The sequence below is a fragment of the Sphaeramia orbicularis genome, chromosome 22 (assembly GCF_902148855.1).
Source record: "Sphaeramia orbicularis chromosome 22, fSphaOr1.1, whole genome shotgun sequence".
NCBI lineage: Eukaryota > Metazoa > Chordata > Actinopteri > Kurtiformes > Apogonidae > Sphaeramia > Sphaeramia orbicularis.
Genome location: NC_043978.1, coordinates 33,381,091 through 33,397,590, shown reverse-complemented (window position 1 = coordinate 33,397,590; position 16,500 = coordinate 33,381,091). Strand labels below are relative to the sequence as shown.

At 39.1% G+C, this 16,500-nt stretch overlaps 1 protein-coding gene across 1 annotated transcript; it reads right to left on the bottom strand.

Moving 5' to 3' along the window:
• Positions 1 to 834: 834 nt before the first annotated feature.
• pgfb (placental growth factor b) lies at positions 835 to 15,107 on the bottom strand. Its single transcript, XM_030127731.1, has 7 exons — positions 14,469 to 15,107; positions 4,333 to 4,369; positions 2,965 to 3,161; positions 2,797 to 2,876; positions 2,637 to 2,666; positions 2,476 to 2,538; positions 835 to 2,392 (listed from the first exon to the last, which is right to left on the bottom strand). Exons 1-7 carry the CDS (start codon positions 14,529 to 14,531, stop codon positions 2,371 to 2,373), a joined length of 492 nt encoding a protein of 163 aa, XP_029983591.1. The 5' UTR covers positions 14,532 to 15,107; the 3' UTR covers positions 835 to 2,370.
• Between the last annotated feature and the right edge of the window lie 1,393 nt (positions 15,108 to 16,500).

Sequence of the window (16,500 nt, the reverse complement as noted above, 5' to 3'; positions counted from 1 at the left end):
TACTCATTATATATGGAACAGTCTGTTTAATGCCATCAGCTCCCCAGGACAGATTTTAATTTTCTATAATGCTTGATTTGTGCACCGTGTGGGAGAGACTTGTCCTGTTCTGAAGGACAAGGGTAATCGAATGAGTGAAGAATGTTCCATGTCAGGCCTCCGGCTCATTGTGTGTTACAGTACCTTGGTGTCTGTATGTACATGTGTTTTAGTATAAATGTGTTCCTCCAGGAGGGTTCACATAAAGTTGGGGGGTTTTCATTCTTTTGTGGTGCAGTGTGTTCATTTCTCTCTTGCTGGTGTGAACTATTACAGACAAATGATAAATTTTTACTTGTATAATCAGTACAAACCATCACACCTGTTATGAGTGTGGATGTGTGTATTTTGGGAAATTTCCATATGAAATAAAACCACACAGCTAAAAATCAAAAGCTGGGTGGAGTGCAAGAGATGAAAATACTCCTCATGAACAGAGTTGATTCCTCTTATGTTTTCTCTTAACAAAAATAAGAAAAAATGTTAGAAATTTAAGAGACTGTTGCTGCATGAGGCCCATTGTGAACAAAACCCCTTTAAACAATAGAGAGGACTGTTACACTGACTGAAACATGACATATTATCACTGGTGTTTTCGTAGCATTCAGTCCTACTTTAAAACCTGTTTAGTCCTGACTCTGCTCATGCCCAGAGTCAGGACTAAACAGGGAGAAGCAGCATTTTAGTTTTGTCACTAAAATTTGAAATCTGTGATATCAGACAAACCCAAACTCTGATAGTGTTTAAGTCCAAACTGAAAACATTTCTTTTTAGCTCTGCATCTGGCATCAGATATGGTTTTATTCACACTCTTCTCTCTTTATTTGAACACAGTTTACACTTTTCATCTTTTACATGTTCACAGGGATTTCCTCGGAGTAATAAATTGGAAATATGCCATCATGTAACAAAACTACCTAAAACTGACACCTCCTGATCACACTGTTTCCAAAAACAGATTGAGGAAGACGCCTGTGTTGAAGGCTCATGGGAACCTTCTGTGCTGTTTAAGTGCATTAAGTACAAAACAGTTTTCATTTAAGAACCTTAAACCGCATTTAAAAAATAGATTACAAATAATTGCGGTTAATACTTTAGAACGGGCTCTATTCCAAATGAGTTGTGATTGATAGTAAAGGATTGATTCAGGTTATTGATCTGCCACTTCCAGCTGGGCCTCACATCAGCTCTTTCGCCTGCTGCGCACTTGATCTAAAATTAAAAAAAAAAAAAAAAAAAAAATCTGTCCGCTTCTTGCCGGCTTTGTAATACAGCCCTGGAACCACATAGAAGTAACATAACTATATCAACAAAATTACACTTACTGCATCTGTAATTCATGGTTGTCATTAGATTTCACACAGTACTGATTTTGTTAATTTATTACATGGAACTTCTGCGACAATGTCTCCTGCTCTTCCTTAACCAGGGAGGAGGAGAGAAACCATTTCATTTATTTGATGCTTAAATACTGTATCTCAAGCATTTATTCATACATAATCTTCTGTTGTCATGAAATTAGTTGATACACTTTTTTCATAAATACTGTTTATATTCAGGTTTTGCATTACATCACAAGTCAGTATTAATTTCTGGTCACATAACGTCATGGAGGGAGAGGGGGCTCATACAGTAAAATCCTTTATGAGATTGTAACTAATATAAATGTTAGTTTGGATATTATAATAAACTGATGATGTGTCTAAGTGTGATTGATGACTGACAATAACAACAGCATCTTTGTCTTATCCTGTTTGTCTGATCTAAAATAAAGCTAGTTTTGCTTCAAACAGTTTTATTGCTTCCACAAACACTAGAGGGAGACATTTCATTATTGCATGTGCAGAACAGCTGCATTCTCAGCCCAATACATTTTACTACTAAAGCTTCTTTGGGTTTCTGAACAAAAGACAACAAACCTTCTGAAGTTTGCTGTTCCAAATATATTCACCTGTGTCAATAAATATAACTTGTTTAAAAAAAAGAGCCTTTAAATAGAAAACCAAAGAGCAGAATTACATTTAATGATAACTAATGTAAATGAGAAGGCATCAGTCTGTTTGGTTCTGAATTGCACTGGCTCCCAGGGATGTCCATTGTTTCTGGTGTGTAACAACAGTATTTCCACCGATCACAACACCCACTGAACCTTTTCATTACAGATGCCCTGTCCAGTAGCAGGAAGGCATGTCAGCAAAACCACCCAGCTGTTTGAGCCTCTGGCTGCAGACACAGAATTGACAGATGATCGAAGGAGACTCTTGATGCCGTCACTGCACTGGAAGTTAATGTTGAGCCACACTGCAACAGGAGGTTGGGTTGCCACTGCAGTTACCTGCGAGGGATCTGACACCTGAAAGACAAATAAACCTCATTAAAGCTGAATAGAGATATACAGGAGGCAAATAAATAGTTTCTGCAGTATTAAGACATCACCTGTCACATTCTTTCAGTTTTTGTTTCTCCTTCCTCTTCCTTCCTCTTCCTCTTTGCCTTTTCCTGAGAGAGCAGCAAAAATCAATGCTATTATCTACACTCTGACAAATGGATGTGTCCTTTTCACCAGTTTTAAAACTGACATAAAATGATGTATTTACCTTTCCACCTTCACAACAGGCTTCCTGATTCTGAGGAGTTAAATATTCATATAAATGAAAAACAACACCCAGGTACAACAAACAGTGATGTCTGCAAATTTTCTGTCAAGTATGTGCATAGCTGATTAATCTGATGTTTTGTTTTTTGTTTTTTTCTTACCTACATTCACATGTCTGATGCTCCACAAACGTCATCTCAACATATTCTTGACCTGGTTCTGATGGTCTAATTTTCAACAACTGAAGGATAAAACAGATTGAGATGAATAAACTGTACATACAGTAATCGATACATACAACTATCATGAACCATACCATGTACCTGTACCTGCATTGTGACATTTGTGGTTTGTGTCGGATGGCATTCCAGGTTTTCATCCCCACAACAACCTGAACACCTCACCAGAGGCACACAGGAGGGGCTGTAGATGTGCTCCACCTCTGTGGGGTATTCCTGCACCACCTCCACCAGTTTCTCAATGGTCCGACAGAAGCTCCGACCCCAGACTTCTTGGAACATCAGGACTGTATAAAAAGTAACATCATAGAGTGACGAATGAGTTATTCACAAATACCTTTCATCTCTGTTTTACAGTGTGTCTTTTCACTATTGTGTTTATACATGTAATGAAATCATAAGAGAAAATCTATTACTTTTTGAAAAATAACCTACTGTTCAGTTAATAATGTTTTCAGCCACACATAATTTGAGTAGTTAATAATTCAGGAGTGGTGAGTTTATATGCTGTACACAGAAACATGAAACCATTTGCAATATGCCACTGTGTATCCTGTTTTCATTATGAGGTAAATGTGTTTGTATAATGTACAGTATGCCTTCCTGTGAGAGTATATGTGTGAAAGTGTCCCAGTTGTACAGTCTGTGGGGGAGAAACAGGGACTACTACGGCCGAACAAACAGAAAAGGAAGAGAAAACAAACACTGGAAACATGGCCATGAACAGAACTCTGTTGGAGTTGGAGCTCTGCTGCCCCACAGGGACCTCTGGGACTGCTATGACCCCTGGGGTCACCAAATGGAGCCTGACACCAAAACAGCTGTTTATAAAAGCAGACAGGCTGGGAGGGGACGGCTGGGGAATCATCTATGCTACAGAGATGGGTCTAGGAACTATAATGTTGTTACAGTGCAAAAGGCCAGTTCACTGGCCAGTTAATGCTCCCTGTCTGCTGCTTATCTGGCAGTTTTTCTGCACCATGTCTTCTTAATCCTTTCAGATTTCTACAAATCTTTGACATGTATTTATTACATTTGTTTTGTAGGTTACATATTTTCTATTTTATCTGCACTTAATTAGAATTCGTAATGTGAGGCAAGGATGATAACACACTGTGAAGAAGCAAAGAGAACTGTCAAGTCCTGAGCACATTCTTTAGCTCCAGCATGAACTCTCCTAAATGGAAATGGAAAAACTTACTCTGAGATGAGTAATTTCTACTAGTCGAGACATGTCCTTCTATGCTCTTGATTCAGATCAAATCCATTGACTAACTCACATGCAAGTTTTGTTTGGTCATTCATATTTCTCAACACTGCATGACAAACATAATGAACAGATACACTCCCCTTCAGAGCTATTTTGTCATGCCTGGCATCTATTCATTTATGTTACAAAACACTCTGGTTTGGAGCACAAACACTAACATCTCCAACACTTAGAGAGCTAAAACTTACCTTGAGTTGTATTGTTTATGCTGGACAGGGGTAGACACTGCAAAAGAATTAATAAAGAAAACTGGTTAATAAAAAGTCTTGGCTTCAGCTTTACTATACTTTACTGCATCAAAACCTGAATGGATTACACTGGCACATGATAAAAATAGAAAAAAAACAAAAACAAAACAAAACAAAAAAAAAACCCAAACAAACCAACAAATCATCAAGCCAAACTATACATGCACAAATACACCTTTTAAGTCTAGCTGTGATAAATAAAGCATCAAACACAGTAGGCATGTTGTGAAATCCTTTATCCCCTGGTGGTATCAGCTGGTACTACGCAGTACACCTTTTTATCCATTCAGTGAAAAACTCAAGCAGTAGAAACACTCTCTCCTTCAAATCGCATTCCTCTGTGTGCCCAAGTGTTTAGGTTCAAAACCTGTTTCCTGTGGTGTAAGATTCATCTCTATTTATTTTCCCATTGATGGTTTCCCCCTCTGTCCCATCTTTCCCATCATCCCATGATAAACAGAGTGTACTTCTCATTTGCCTGGGAAAACACAAAACCTCTGGTTGACTCCATTACAGGAAGGGGAATCTACATTTGATAAAATATCCCCCAGCAGACGCAAGTGAGCAGGCGACAGACAAGCTGCTTCCGTAGTCTTTTCAGTGGTGTTACATTTCACAGACTGTTTCTGTGACACACACCTGATGACATTTATACTGTAACACTGTCTGTGTACACACTGATAGCGAGATCAGCTGAGGAATGTTAGACCAAAAGTAGTTATATAATAGAAACAGGGCAGACAAGGAATTTCTCAAATGATGGAAATAAGACCTGTTTTAACACCATCTTTCCATTGCTAGAACACATCCACTTCCTGTTATGGACCAAAATTAGTTTGAGAGTGAGGATAACATCAGCTAGCACAGTGTTACAGCTTCTTCCAAACATTGTGATTAAAGAGGAATGTCCTGCTTTAATGATGATGATGCATTCACACTCACACAAACATTTCAGAGGTTCCTGTAAAACTGTCAGTGGGATGAGGTGGACAGATCCCACTTCTCTATAGTAGTGTTTTGACAGACTTCAAATCAATAGATACACAAGTTCCAGTCAGCTACTTAGGTTCAGTCCTCCCAGTGATAAAGGAGCTGTTGAAGCATCTTCTTTTTATGCACAGTGATTGGACAAAATGTTCCTCTTACAGCGATCCTATAGATTGGCACTCATTAAACAATGTTGGTTACACAACAGCACATTAGCTCCACTGGTAGCATGGGAAACTCGCAGTTCAGTCTGAGTTATTGTTAAAAGTCAGTTCCATTCTCTGAGGCGTTGATGCATTTTTTATCCTCTCTAGAAACACCAGTCAGATAAAATTAATCCCTTTCCAGTGTTACCTGGCATATGATCTACCCTGTCTCGTCTGGTTTCGAACTGTTCATGCAGTTCAGGAGAGGCTGGTTCACATCACAAGGGCTTTTTGGCTCCGCTCTCAGTCCACGTTCAGAATGTGGTGAGGTGGGGAGGATTTTCAAACCTTGGTCATGGGTTAAGCCTTGACTTTACAAGGAGGCATCTTTGGCACCCTCTGTGGTTTAGAGTAGAGGAATGAGCTACCCCCAAGAATCTGACAGATTATGAAGGCTGCATGAAGATCCTCACGTAGCCTTTTCTTCCTCTCTGTGCACTTGTAATATTACTGTTTGATTTATTATGACTGGAAGTAAATTCAGCCTTTATGGAGAGAGACACCCTCTTTACATCAATAAATAAGTATAAACTTGTCTAATGAACCAAGAAGCTGAATCACTCTCTTTCTAGTCCTCTTAGGGGGGTCTCACATGCAAGTGTTATTTTAATTTATTGCTTTCATAATATGAGTGCCAAGACCTCTGAAACTAATTGTGATTAAGTGTAACACAAATAAAGCTGTTGTGATGTATTGTGTGTGTTCTTCAGCTGCGATGGAACACCTCTACTCTGCGTTCTCTACACCTTAAAGCTGTGTATGACTTTTGTCATCAATTTTTCATCAAATCTGTAGTCATAGCCTAAGTATCATGAATCTGTTAGTTTTTCCGTGATTATGCACCTGAGTCACTTCCCTCACGGTGAACAACTTCGAAGCGTACTCCATCACAAGCAGTCCCTTTGTTTACATACTAAACTGATGTCACTTGGGCCGTTTTGGAAATTTTGTTGCGAAGTGCATTGTTGGAATGGGAATTCCATGCAGCCGCAGTATGACTGCAGCAGCAACAAACACGGAAACAGCTTCATTGCTTCTTGCCTCTTGCTGCTGCGACTGCATGGAATTCCAAAAAGGCCCAAGTGACGGTTTCAGTTTGATATGTACACAAACAAATGGCTTGTGATGGAGTACATTTCGAAGTTGTTCACCGTGAGGGAAATGACTCAGGTGCATAATCACGCAAAGACTAACAGATTCGTGATACTTAGGCTATGACTCAGGTTTTCCAAATTTTATGAAAAACTGGCGACAAAAGTCATACGCAGCTTAAATATTCAATTGTACATATGTCTTGGTTCTACAAATGCACAAATGGTACTTGCACACTGTATTAAACAAGTGATGGATGACAGACAGCAGTAGCATCTGAGTTTCAGGCTTAAATTGACGCAAAATGGAAAAGAACAACATAATTCCAGTCTTGATATAAATTAATGTTGAATAGGTCATATACAGTTCTGTGCATTGAAGTCTAATATGTTGCAAAAGATTCATAAGGTAATAATGACCTATGATAAATAAATGGCAAATAGTAGAAAATGAGTAGATACACATGGCAAAATCTACTTTAAAATTGTGTTATCAGTAGGGAAAAGTAATGTGTTTGTGGCTATAGCTGCAGTTCACAGATATTTCATTTATTGCTGTTGTTAAATTGCTGAGCATTCATCCAAGTGACAAAAGGTTGATTTAAATCTTAATACCGGTCATTTTAGAAGATTAACCATAACTGCATTTTGGTATTTTTACCAAATACGGTAACATGAGCAGAAAGTTATCTTATCTTATCAAGACTGTCACTCAGAAAGTAAAAGCTTGTTCAGACACAATGGGTCCAGCTGACTCCTGCAGATGCAACAGTAGTCCTATTTGGTATTTATAATGATGGATATGTAATCGTAGTTATAATCACTGTCCGTTATGAGCATTGCAAAACTGACATTAAAACATTTAAAGTGGCTACAGTACTAATGAAACTGTGACATTTATAGTGGTCAACATGCTTTAGTGCAAAGCTGCTTGTAGGTTTCTAAAGTCTCTAGTGAAAGTTGGCAAGCTGCTGGCTGAGAGTTTATTTCGTCCTCTGGGTCAGATCAGAGGACCTGTTGTGTCTCATTACTCTCCACTCCCACACAGCTGAACTGCGTCATCTTTAACCTCCTTGCTTAACTCCATCTGTCAGAGGAAGCACAGCATGCTTAGGGAGCAAAAATAAAACATGATGAGGAACCAGTGTTAACGGTCATGAAAGATTTTTCAACTGTGAGAGTTAAGGGTCAACCTGGGGAGGGGTATTTACAGGCAGTTCAACAGCAGGTAGTGTTACAATGGCACAAATGTTACAAAAACAGAATCTACAGAGACACAGAGAGGAAAGAAAGATGAAGTAAAGCTATGAAAATCACATGAGCGGAGGGCGGTTTGCTGCTAGTTCATTTTAAATAGATGAGACAACTTCTGGATTTCTTCACAGCAATACAGCCACTGGACTGCATTTACTCATTCAGGTTTCACTTGTTTTATGGATTACATAAGAATGACAATGCAATGATTCAGATTAAGCGGAATAGTCATGACAGAACCTGTTCTCCAAGTTCCTTATAATTAATTTACACTAAAGCAGAGGCATTAAACAATCTGCTGAAAAAAGTTTGTAAAAACTGGTGGAGGGATCCAACTGAAATAGTTTGCTGGTAACATTAAACTAACATTTGAAAAAAATATCACAGTTTATGTGAAGATAACTAAGTGTGCTTGGTTTACTCTTATACCAAGAGTGATCTGGTTGAGTTTTCTCTTCAATTCCTCTGAACTTAATCAAATAACAATAGAAGCTAGATGGGATGTTATACCACTATTAACATTTCTTTCCAAAAATATCTTCTTTGAAATCCATCCTTATTTGGAGCGCTGACAGTGTGGATAGATAGTCCTTTGCTGATTTGCAGATCTATGGTTAGTACCGCTGCTGGATCTGCTCTTGGATTGATTTGACAATGCCTGGGATGAAAACAGAAGGCAAATTTATCAAAATGTAAAAATTTTAAAAGCAAAGCTACCACCCTCAATCCAGTGTTGCACCTGCATCACCAACTGACTGGAAACATCCTGAGGGAGGGGACCTGAGCGCTGGACCACACAAGACCACCAGAACACAGAGCACCAAAGCAGAACAAGTGAATACAAACACACAAACAGCCAGATGAGTGAGAAGCAGAGCCACCTCCCTGCCTCATCGCTCTTTTTCATCCATCCTTTTTCAAGAGAAGGTCTCCACATCATCAACACCATGACAGCAACAATAATTCTCGCCAAGGTCGCTGTATCCATCCGCGACAACTACAAAGGAAACCTATGTTCTGTTTTGTATACAAGAGGTGGGTGGACGTACAACGCCGGCAGTCAGCAGCGCCATTACAGGGCTGACAGTATCCAGCTGGGTCTCAGGGTGGTCAGGTCAGGGCTTATGATCACAAAGCACTGGCAAAACACCAACAAACCTCAGCAGAGCATGAAGTCAATGTGCCACAATAATGTGACACAGTTTCTAAAGTAGCTGTGATGTAGAAATATTTCTACACATTGGAACACATTGGACACGCTGAGTAGGTGTTAAACAACTTCACAGACATTAAAGTAAAATAAATGTACAGATGCAGGTACATATTATTACATCTACATATTGTTAGGGCAAGATATCTTCATATTATTAAAGCATTATCTTTTTTTTATGTGTTACCAATACAAATATAAGATTGAAGGTTTAACACTGAGTTCTGTTATAATGTTATCAGCAAACTATTTCATTAATACAGTCATAAAGTCCAGTTTTTTTCAACTGCGGCAACTGGTCAAGATAAAGCCTATTGTCTCTAGATGTCACTTTGAAATGCTGATCCATGCTTTTATATCCACTCGCTTAGAATTCTACAATGCACTTTATGTTGGGATCAGCCAGGTTTCTGTGGGCCGTCTGTAACTGGTACAAAACACAGCAGCTCCTCTTTTAACTGGTTGCCGGAAATATGATCACATTTCCCCAATTTTGGAATTCCTTCACTGGCTGCCAGTGCATTTTCGGATTTATGATTTATGATATATTGATTTTAAAATTCTCTTATTTGTTTTTAAATGTCAAAATGGTCTTGCCCCCCAGTATCTGTCTGACCTGATTCAGCCCCAGGGTCTCAGTTTGACAGATCAGCTTCTCTTAATTGTTCCACACACTAAGGGGAACCTAAGAGGGGATCGGACTTTTTCTGTATCCATGCCGTGACTGTGGAATGAGTTACCTTTGTATGTCAGACTCCCTATATGTGTTCGAATCCAGATTAAAAACCCATTTTTTCTCTTTGGCTTTTAACCAAGTATGAGATGTGAATTGTATTGTTAACTTGTCCTTGGTTTTTATTGTTTTTTTTTTTAATTGTTCTGTTTCTTAGTAATATGTATATTTAATAATTGCAAATGTGTTCAGCACTTTGGCCAACCTTGCTGTTATTTTAAAGTGCTTTACAAATAAAATTGGACTTGGAATTATAATACGAAGTGTTAAACTTTAGTTTATATGTCATCACAACATGAAAATATCTCATCATACCTATAACTTTTTCATATCGCATATATCCATTTTTCTTCCTGGCCTGGTAGCAATATGTTTCCATATAAAATAACAGTTAAATTAGGTCAAAAGGAAATATTTAAAGGTTGATATTGTAATGATACATTGGATCAGTGACACACCTGATATTTATTATGAATCAGTTGTTATCAACCCCTGAAAAAAGGGTTGAAATGAACTATATTTAATGTTATAGGTAATTGGACAATTGCTGAACTGAACATTTAATTCAAAGTAATAAATACATGAATAGCTGAATAAATAAATGTGGAATATGTGTGGAGGAACTGTGATTTTATATGGGATTACTTTATTATATTTTATTTTATTTCAAAATCAGTACTTCTAGTTAAGAAGCCTGATATTAACCATCAGCCACCAATAGAGTCGAGTTCTGCTGATGGCAAAAGTTTGTAAAGCATCCCATCTCCACAGATTCATCAGCTTATCTCTAAATTGAACATAAGTAAACATAAAATTTCATATTGTCTGGGTTTAAAAGTTAATTTTAGAAAGATTACTATAAGATGACTTATATCCTTAATTATAAACATCAATAATTGTTTTCTTCCATGATTTTACATGTTCATGGTTACTTTTTTGTCTGACATATTTTCCAAACCCAGTGATACAGGGTTAAGTGACAGGGCAGAGGTAAAGGTCCATATAAATGTTGATTTAGATAAACACCATTTCCTCAGTATAAGGCCATTAATGCATGCACAAATGTCCCCCTTAAGACACACAAACACACACAATCACTGTATAAACCACGCACCCCATCCACAAACATACACACACGACATAGGTCTTGAGATAAGGCTGACCGGTGGTAATTGTGGTCTCTATTACAGTAAACGCTGTTCTCCCTGTGTAAACCAGAGTAAATTACATCCAGATGGAGATTAAAGCATGCTGAGTAGACGGCTGCCCCAAGCACCACCGCTCCTCCTCCAGGGGAGGAGGAAGGAGAAATCCATATTTCCTGATTGAGATTGCAACTCTCCCTTGGGCCGGGGCATTACAACTAGAGAGAAATACCACAACAACATAAGAAGGAGCCCCTTCAGTCAGCAGGTCACTGCCACTTAGTGGAAAGATGCACATGTGGATGATCGTCACAACCACAGACGAAGGTTTATGAAGCTTCAGTGAGCCTTTTGATTCTGAAAATGTTTAACTTACACATGATGTTGACATTTTAAACCTTCTGCATAAAGAATTCTGTAAATACTGGATGTGTTTTGTCATGACATTTATACTTGACTAAGTATGAAGTAGCATAAGAAAAACACACTATGTACACAAACACAGATGCAAGAGTGTGATAAATGGTCAGACTCAAGTACTGTTTTGACATCTGTGATGTAAAGGAAACACCTGTCTAAAGTCACATGAATGTAATGTGAAAATACAAGAGCAGAGGCTGAATGTTCACTGCTTTCATTTTTGCTCAAAGAAATTACAAGCAATGAGTACATCAAGCATTCCTGTTGATTCCTGAAGCATTATGTGGAAAAGTTTGTCAAATGGGCAGGAGGCAACAGGTACAGCAACTTTTGGCAAAGCTTGTTGAATATGAAAAGAGCGCTGCAGGCACTAGTGTGCATGTGGTGTGTATGTACAGGAAGTGCCAATAATACACTGGACAGGGAAACAGAGTGTGTCAAAGAATATAGATGGCTGTTATATCACTGTTACGCTGCCTGGTGACAGGGTAACTATGAGGCCACCATTGTTCAAAAGGGAAACGCAGGTGCTTCCACCCTTGATCAACAGTCCTATACTTATGGGACCAGAACTATTTCAAGACACTGAATCCCATCTTTACATGTAAACACATGACTGAGACATATAGACATAAGTGTGAAGTGTTGGACAGAACATGCTGCCAGAATGGTTTCATTTGTCCGTGGCACTGACGGTACAAGTCTGTGAGCTCAACTGAAAGGATAATACTTCTAAAAGATGAGCCCTCATTTGAGGTTTTGATCATGGTAGTGAAGAGCGCTGTCTAATACGTATGTCTATGTGTTCAACTGGGTTGTGATCTTTAACTGACTATGATTCACACTCATCATGGGAATAGACCATTGTCTGGGTTTTGTTGTGGATCAATATTGCCTTGGCATTTGTTTGGTGATGTTTTATGGTAGATTACAATACAATTTGTGAGCCAAATGTTACAGTCATTGTATGTTAAAAGTTGTTTGAGTTGCAAACATTGACTGAAGCAGAAAAGGAGGTTGGGAGAGTAAAATACTATTAAAATGTTTTTACCTGAGTTAGTATGAAGAAATAATAACAGCACAATATATCATTTTATGTAGAATTTTAGATAACTTTTCAACTTGCCTGTTTTCGCAAAACACACACACACACACACACACACACACGCACACGCACACACACACGCGCACACACACACACACGTACACACACACACACACACACACACACACACACACACACACACACACTAAGCAGATTGAGCTGTGTCGTAAACCTCTGGCAGTGAAGCTGAATTGAACTCAGCTGAAGTTAACCCCACCCTTTCTTGAATACTCCAAGTTTTAAAGTGTACATAAATTACTGCATGAATCAGCTCCTGCTATGACAGTTTGGAGAAATCATCATTATCAATGAGTGGTACACATTTATAAGTACAAACTCCCACAGAAACATTTATAATACTGTAGCATTTTCAACCACAGAGCTGACATGTTTTTTTTTTCTTTTCTTTTCTGCGACATCATTTGGATGCTTGTGGGAGCTGGAAACCAGATAACTACTAGAGCAATCAATCCTTTTGTCACTGAATAGACTAAATAGCTTGTCACTAACTCCACTGACATTAAAAAAAATTACTTTTCACCAACATTTAATGATAACTGTGGAATCTGAAAACCATTGACACAACCCTTTAACCAAGTAAGTGATTTAAGAGATAATAAGAAGAAGCTTGGATTGTCTGTATAACCTGAGAGTTAGGACGTTCAGGATTGTACCGTTTACATTTGCTGTTAATCGTCTGGACACTGGGGGTCATTCAACCTGTTAAACGTTGTGGGCCCTGGATTTTGTCACTTCTGTTTTGACTAAGCAGGCCATGAGCTGATTATGAGGATTAGTGAAGATGTGGTGATCCCATGCCTCTCCTACTCACTCTCAACTCTGCAACAGCTGCAAAGGCTCTGGTTAAAGAATCTAGTGTGACAAGGAGGTTTTTCCAAACTTTATGGTCTGACTAGATCTGTGTGTAATACTACTACAGCTAGAAGGGCAACGGGAAACAGGCAGGTCTGTGAAGTGAACAGTGAGAGTGAATGGACACGTGAATGGACTAATTTAGTAGTAGAGCATTCAGAGAAAGATGCCAGCTCACAGCCACCTTGGGAGGAAATCAGAGAATGAAATTTTTCAAGGGCTGGAGGCTGGCAGAAGTCCCGCCGTCCGATGGCACATCCTCTTACAAGTGTTTCTGCAGTGTGACACAGGCCTTTGAATGAGTCCTCACTCCAGTTTCAGCTCTGTCCTGTGTAACACTAAAAGTCAGGCAATGCCAGGCAACAGAGAACAGACCAGCTTTGTACTAATCCACCGCCGCCTGACAGTGATATGACTGGCCTGGAATGAAGTCTCAATACATTTTTACACACACACTGATTCATCATTCTCATCATAACTACTCAGACTATGCAAATATGTTGTGATGAAACAAGAGTGGAAGCTGATATTATAAACTTTATTACAAATTTTACCTGATTCACACAAAGTAGCCCAGAATCTATTACCTCTACTTGAAGAAAAGAAAAAAACAATATAAATGCATCTATAGAATTGTTTCAGTAAGATATTTCATTTGGGGACAAGCACCTTGGATCTTTGATGGAAATCTACACTGAAAGGAAAAAAACGGTGCGTGTAATCCAAGTCTGTGAATATGGTCTTAAAGTATGATGCGCCTGTAATTATAAGCTTACTAAAGTTGGCCAAATATAACAGTGAGTCACTTTGCATCATGTCTTCCAGGGGTAGAGTGATGCAGTTTGTCACGTTTCATCTTATGAATGAACTGTGCAGGATATTCACAATGAAGGTGTCAAAGCACAATGGATCTGTATCACTTCAACTGACTTCTGCTGACTCAACTTTTATATTCCCTATGTACATATTAATGATGATTCAGTCTCCTACAGTGTTATATTAATAATCCTCTTACAGTGAAGTTTTACTGTGAATGGTGAATATCTCCTTACCTGTGCAGGTGAGAGCAGCAGATAAAGCGCCACCGCAGTCTCGATGACAAAACCGAGTTTCATTTCGCGATCCCTGCAACTAGAGGAGTAGTATAGTGGCTCCAGAAGTGCAATAAAAAAAAACAATCCAGCAAAAAAAAAAAAAAAAAAAAAAAAAAAAAAAAGTCGACAACTACTCAGTGAAGAAGAAGATGCTGACTGGGAATTTCCAAGTCATCCAGTCCGGGTTTAGTAATGCTGAGAATGACTGCAGTCACGTAGCTCCGCAGCCGCCTGTAACTTGATGAAGTAGATTGTGCTTACTAATGAATAAGGCCCCACGGGCAAAGTGGACGTGCAGAGGTAATAAAACAATGCTGGCAACGAAACCTCTAATTTTTACAACATTCGCCTCAACAATCAAAGCACAAAAGTTGAAACGGTCCAACATCTGCAGCATGGAACAGTGGTGAGAACTACCGACAAAGCAGCAAAGAAAAGCACATTCTGCTGGATCTTCAGTCCCAAATACTTCAGTGACAAGTGATGATCCGCTCCAGAAAAAAAGTAAAGGGAATGAAGTGAGGTGAGGTGAAAATGTGCAGCCACAGCCTCAGTGTTCAGTGCTGCTTTGAGCTGTGGTTCTGAACACTTGCCTCTAATTGCCCCTCACTACCTTTTCACAGGCTGGACATTTAAATCTCCTCCCCTTCTCTGTCTTCATCTCCTCTGCTCTTCATCTGTCCTCAGAGAACTAACTAATGAGATGAGGCTTTTTAAAGCTCCAACATGTTAATTTATGTGGTGTTGTAAATACTTATCACAGTGGACCAGAGCTTGTGACACTGCCAGTGATGCTTTATTTATGATTTCTAGATTATACACTGCAGGAGATTTACACTGCTGGTGCACACATACATACACATACATGCTGAGAAACTGCTTCTGAGTGCTCAGGACGTTCTGCCAGAGATATTCAGGCAAGGTAAACATTTAGAGAGCTTTTTCAGTGGTGACATGGTATACTCATTGCTGGCCCCGGCTCCATGATGAGCGTTTCCTCAGTGAGGCAGAGCGACTTTAGTATTTAGTTAAGTTTGCAGAGACAGAAAAGGAGATTCCATTACTGTTGACACACAGAGTTAATCTTCTGTGTGGGACTTCTGTGTTTGCAGAAACCCTGGAACGAAAGGATTCCTTGAGGGCTTCCACACATTCCTTCAACAGTGCTGAAAAGCTCTTCTGCCTTCTGCTATTGTGCAGACCACACTCAGGAGTGTGTTGTTTCTAAACATCTCAGACACTTGAAGCAGGGTGAGACATCCCCCCATTACCAGCTAACCATCTTGGACAGAGCACCAGTAAGCACAAACAATCCGGGATGATGAAAGACATTTCCTCTAATTATGCTGTGCAATATCACAGTAGTCTTTCCCTAAATTGTATCTCTACATGGCAATGATGGATGCTTTGTGAAATTCAGGCAGATGACAGAATTGAAGCGAAGCAAAGTGATTCTTTAGGGAATATGACTCCACAATTATTTTGTCTCAGCCTTGCCCTGTCTTTCTCAGTGTTCTTCCACTGTCTGGATGCTGAAAGTTTTATTCTGCAGCCAAGCTGTTTTTCTTATTATGTACTTTAAGCTGCACATTCAGATTAATCAAAAAGCCATTCAGTTCGCTAAATGAACACATCCAGCTCTTTATGTAATTTAATCATTAATCATTAGGGTTACACTGATATAGCAAGTGTCCTTATGTTTCAATGATATTTGAAGGACAGCTAAAAAGAGCTTCTCTGCTCTTCAACTCCCAGCACAGCCTGTATTTGTTCAGAGAACAGTGCCAGACTCTGACTCCTGTCTGTCCATCTGCCCAGTGATCTATGTTTTCAAAGGTGCACTAGCTGATAGGGCCTAATAAGTTCACTTAAATGATTTGCACTATAAATACATGCTGACATGACATGCAAGGCTGGCCTGGGTGATCACTTACTGCAGGGAAGATGGATCTCTGCACAGTCAGATTGTGAACAGTCGGCTTTGATTACC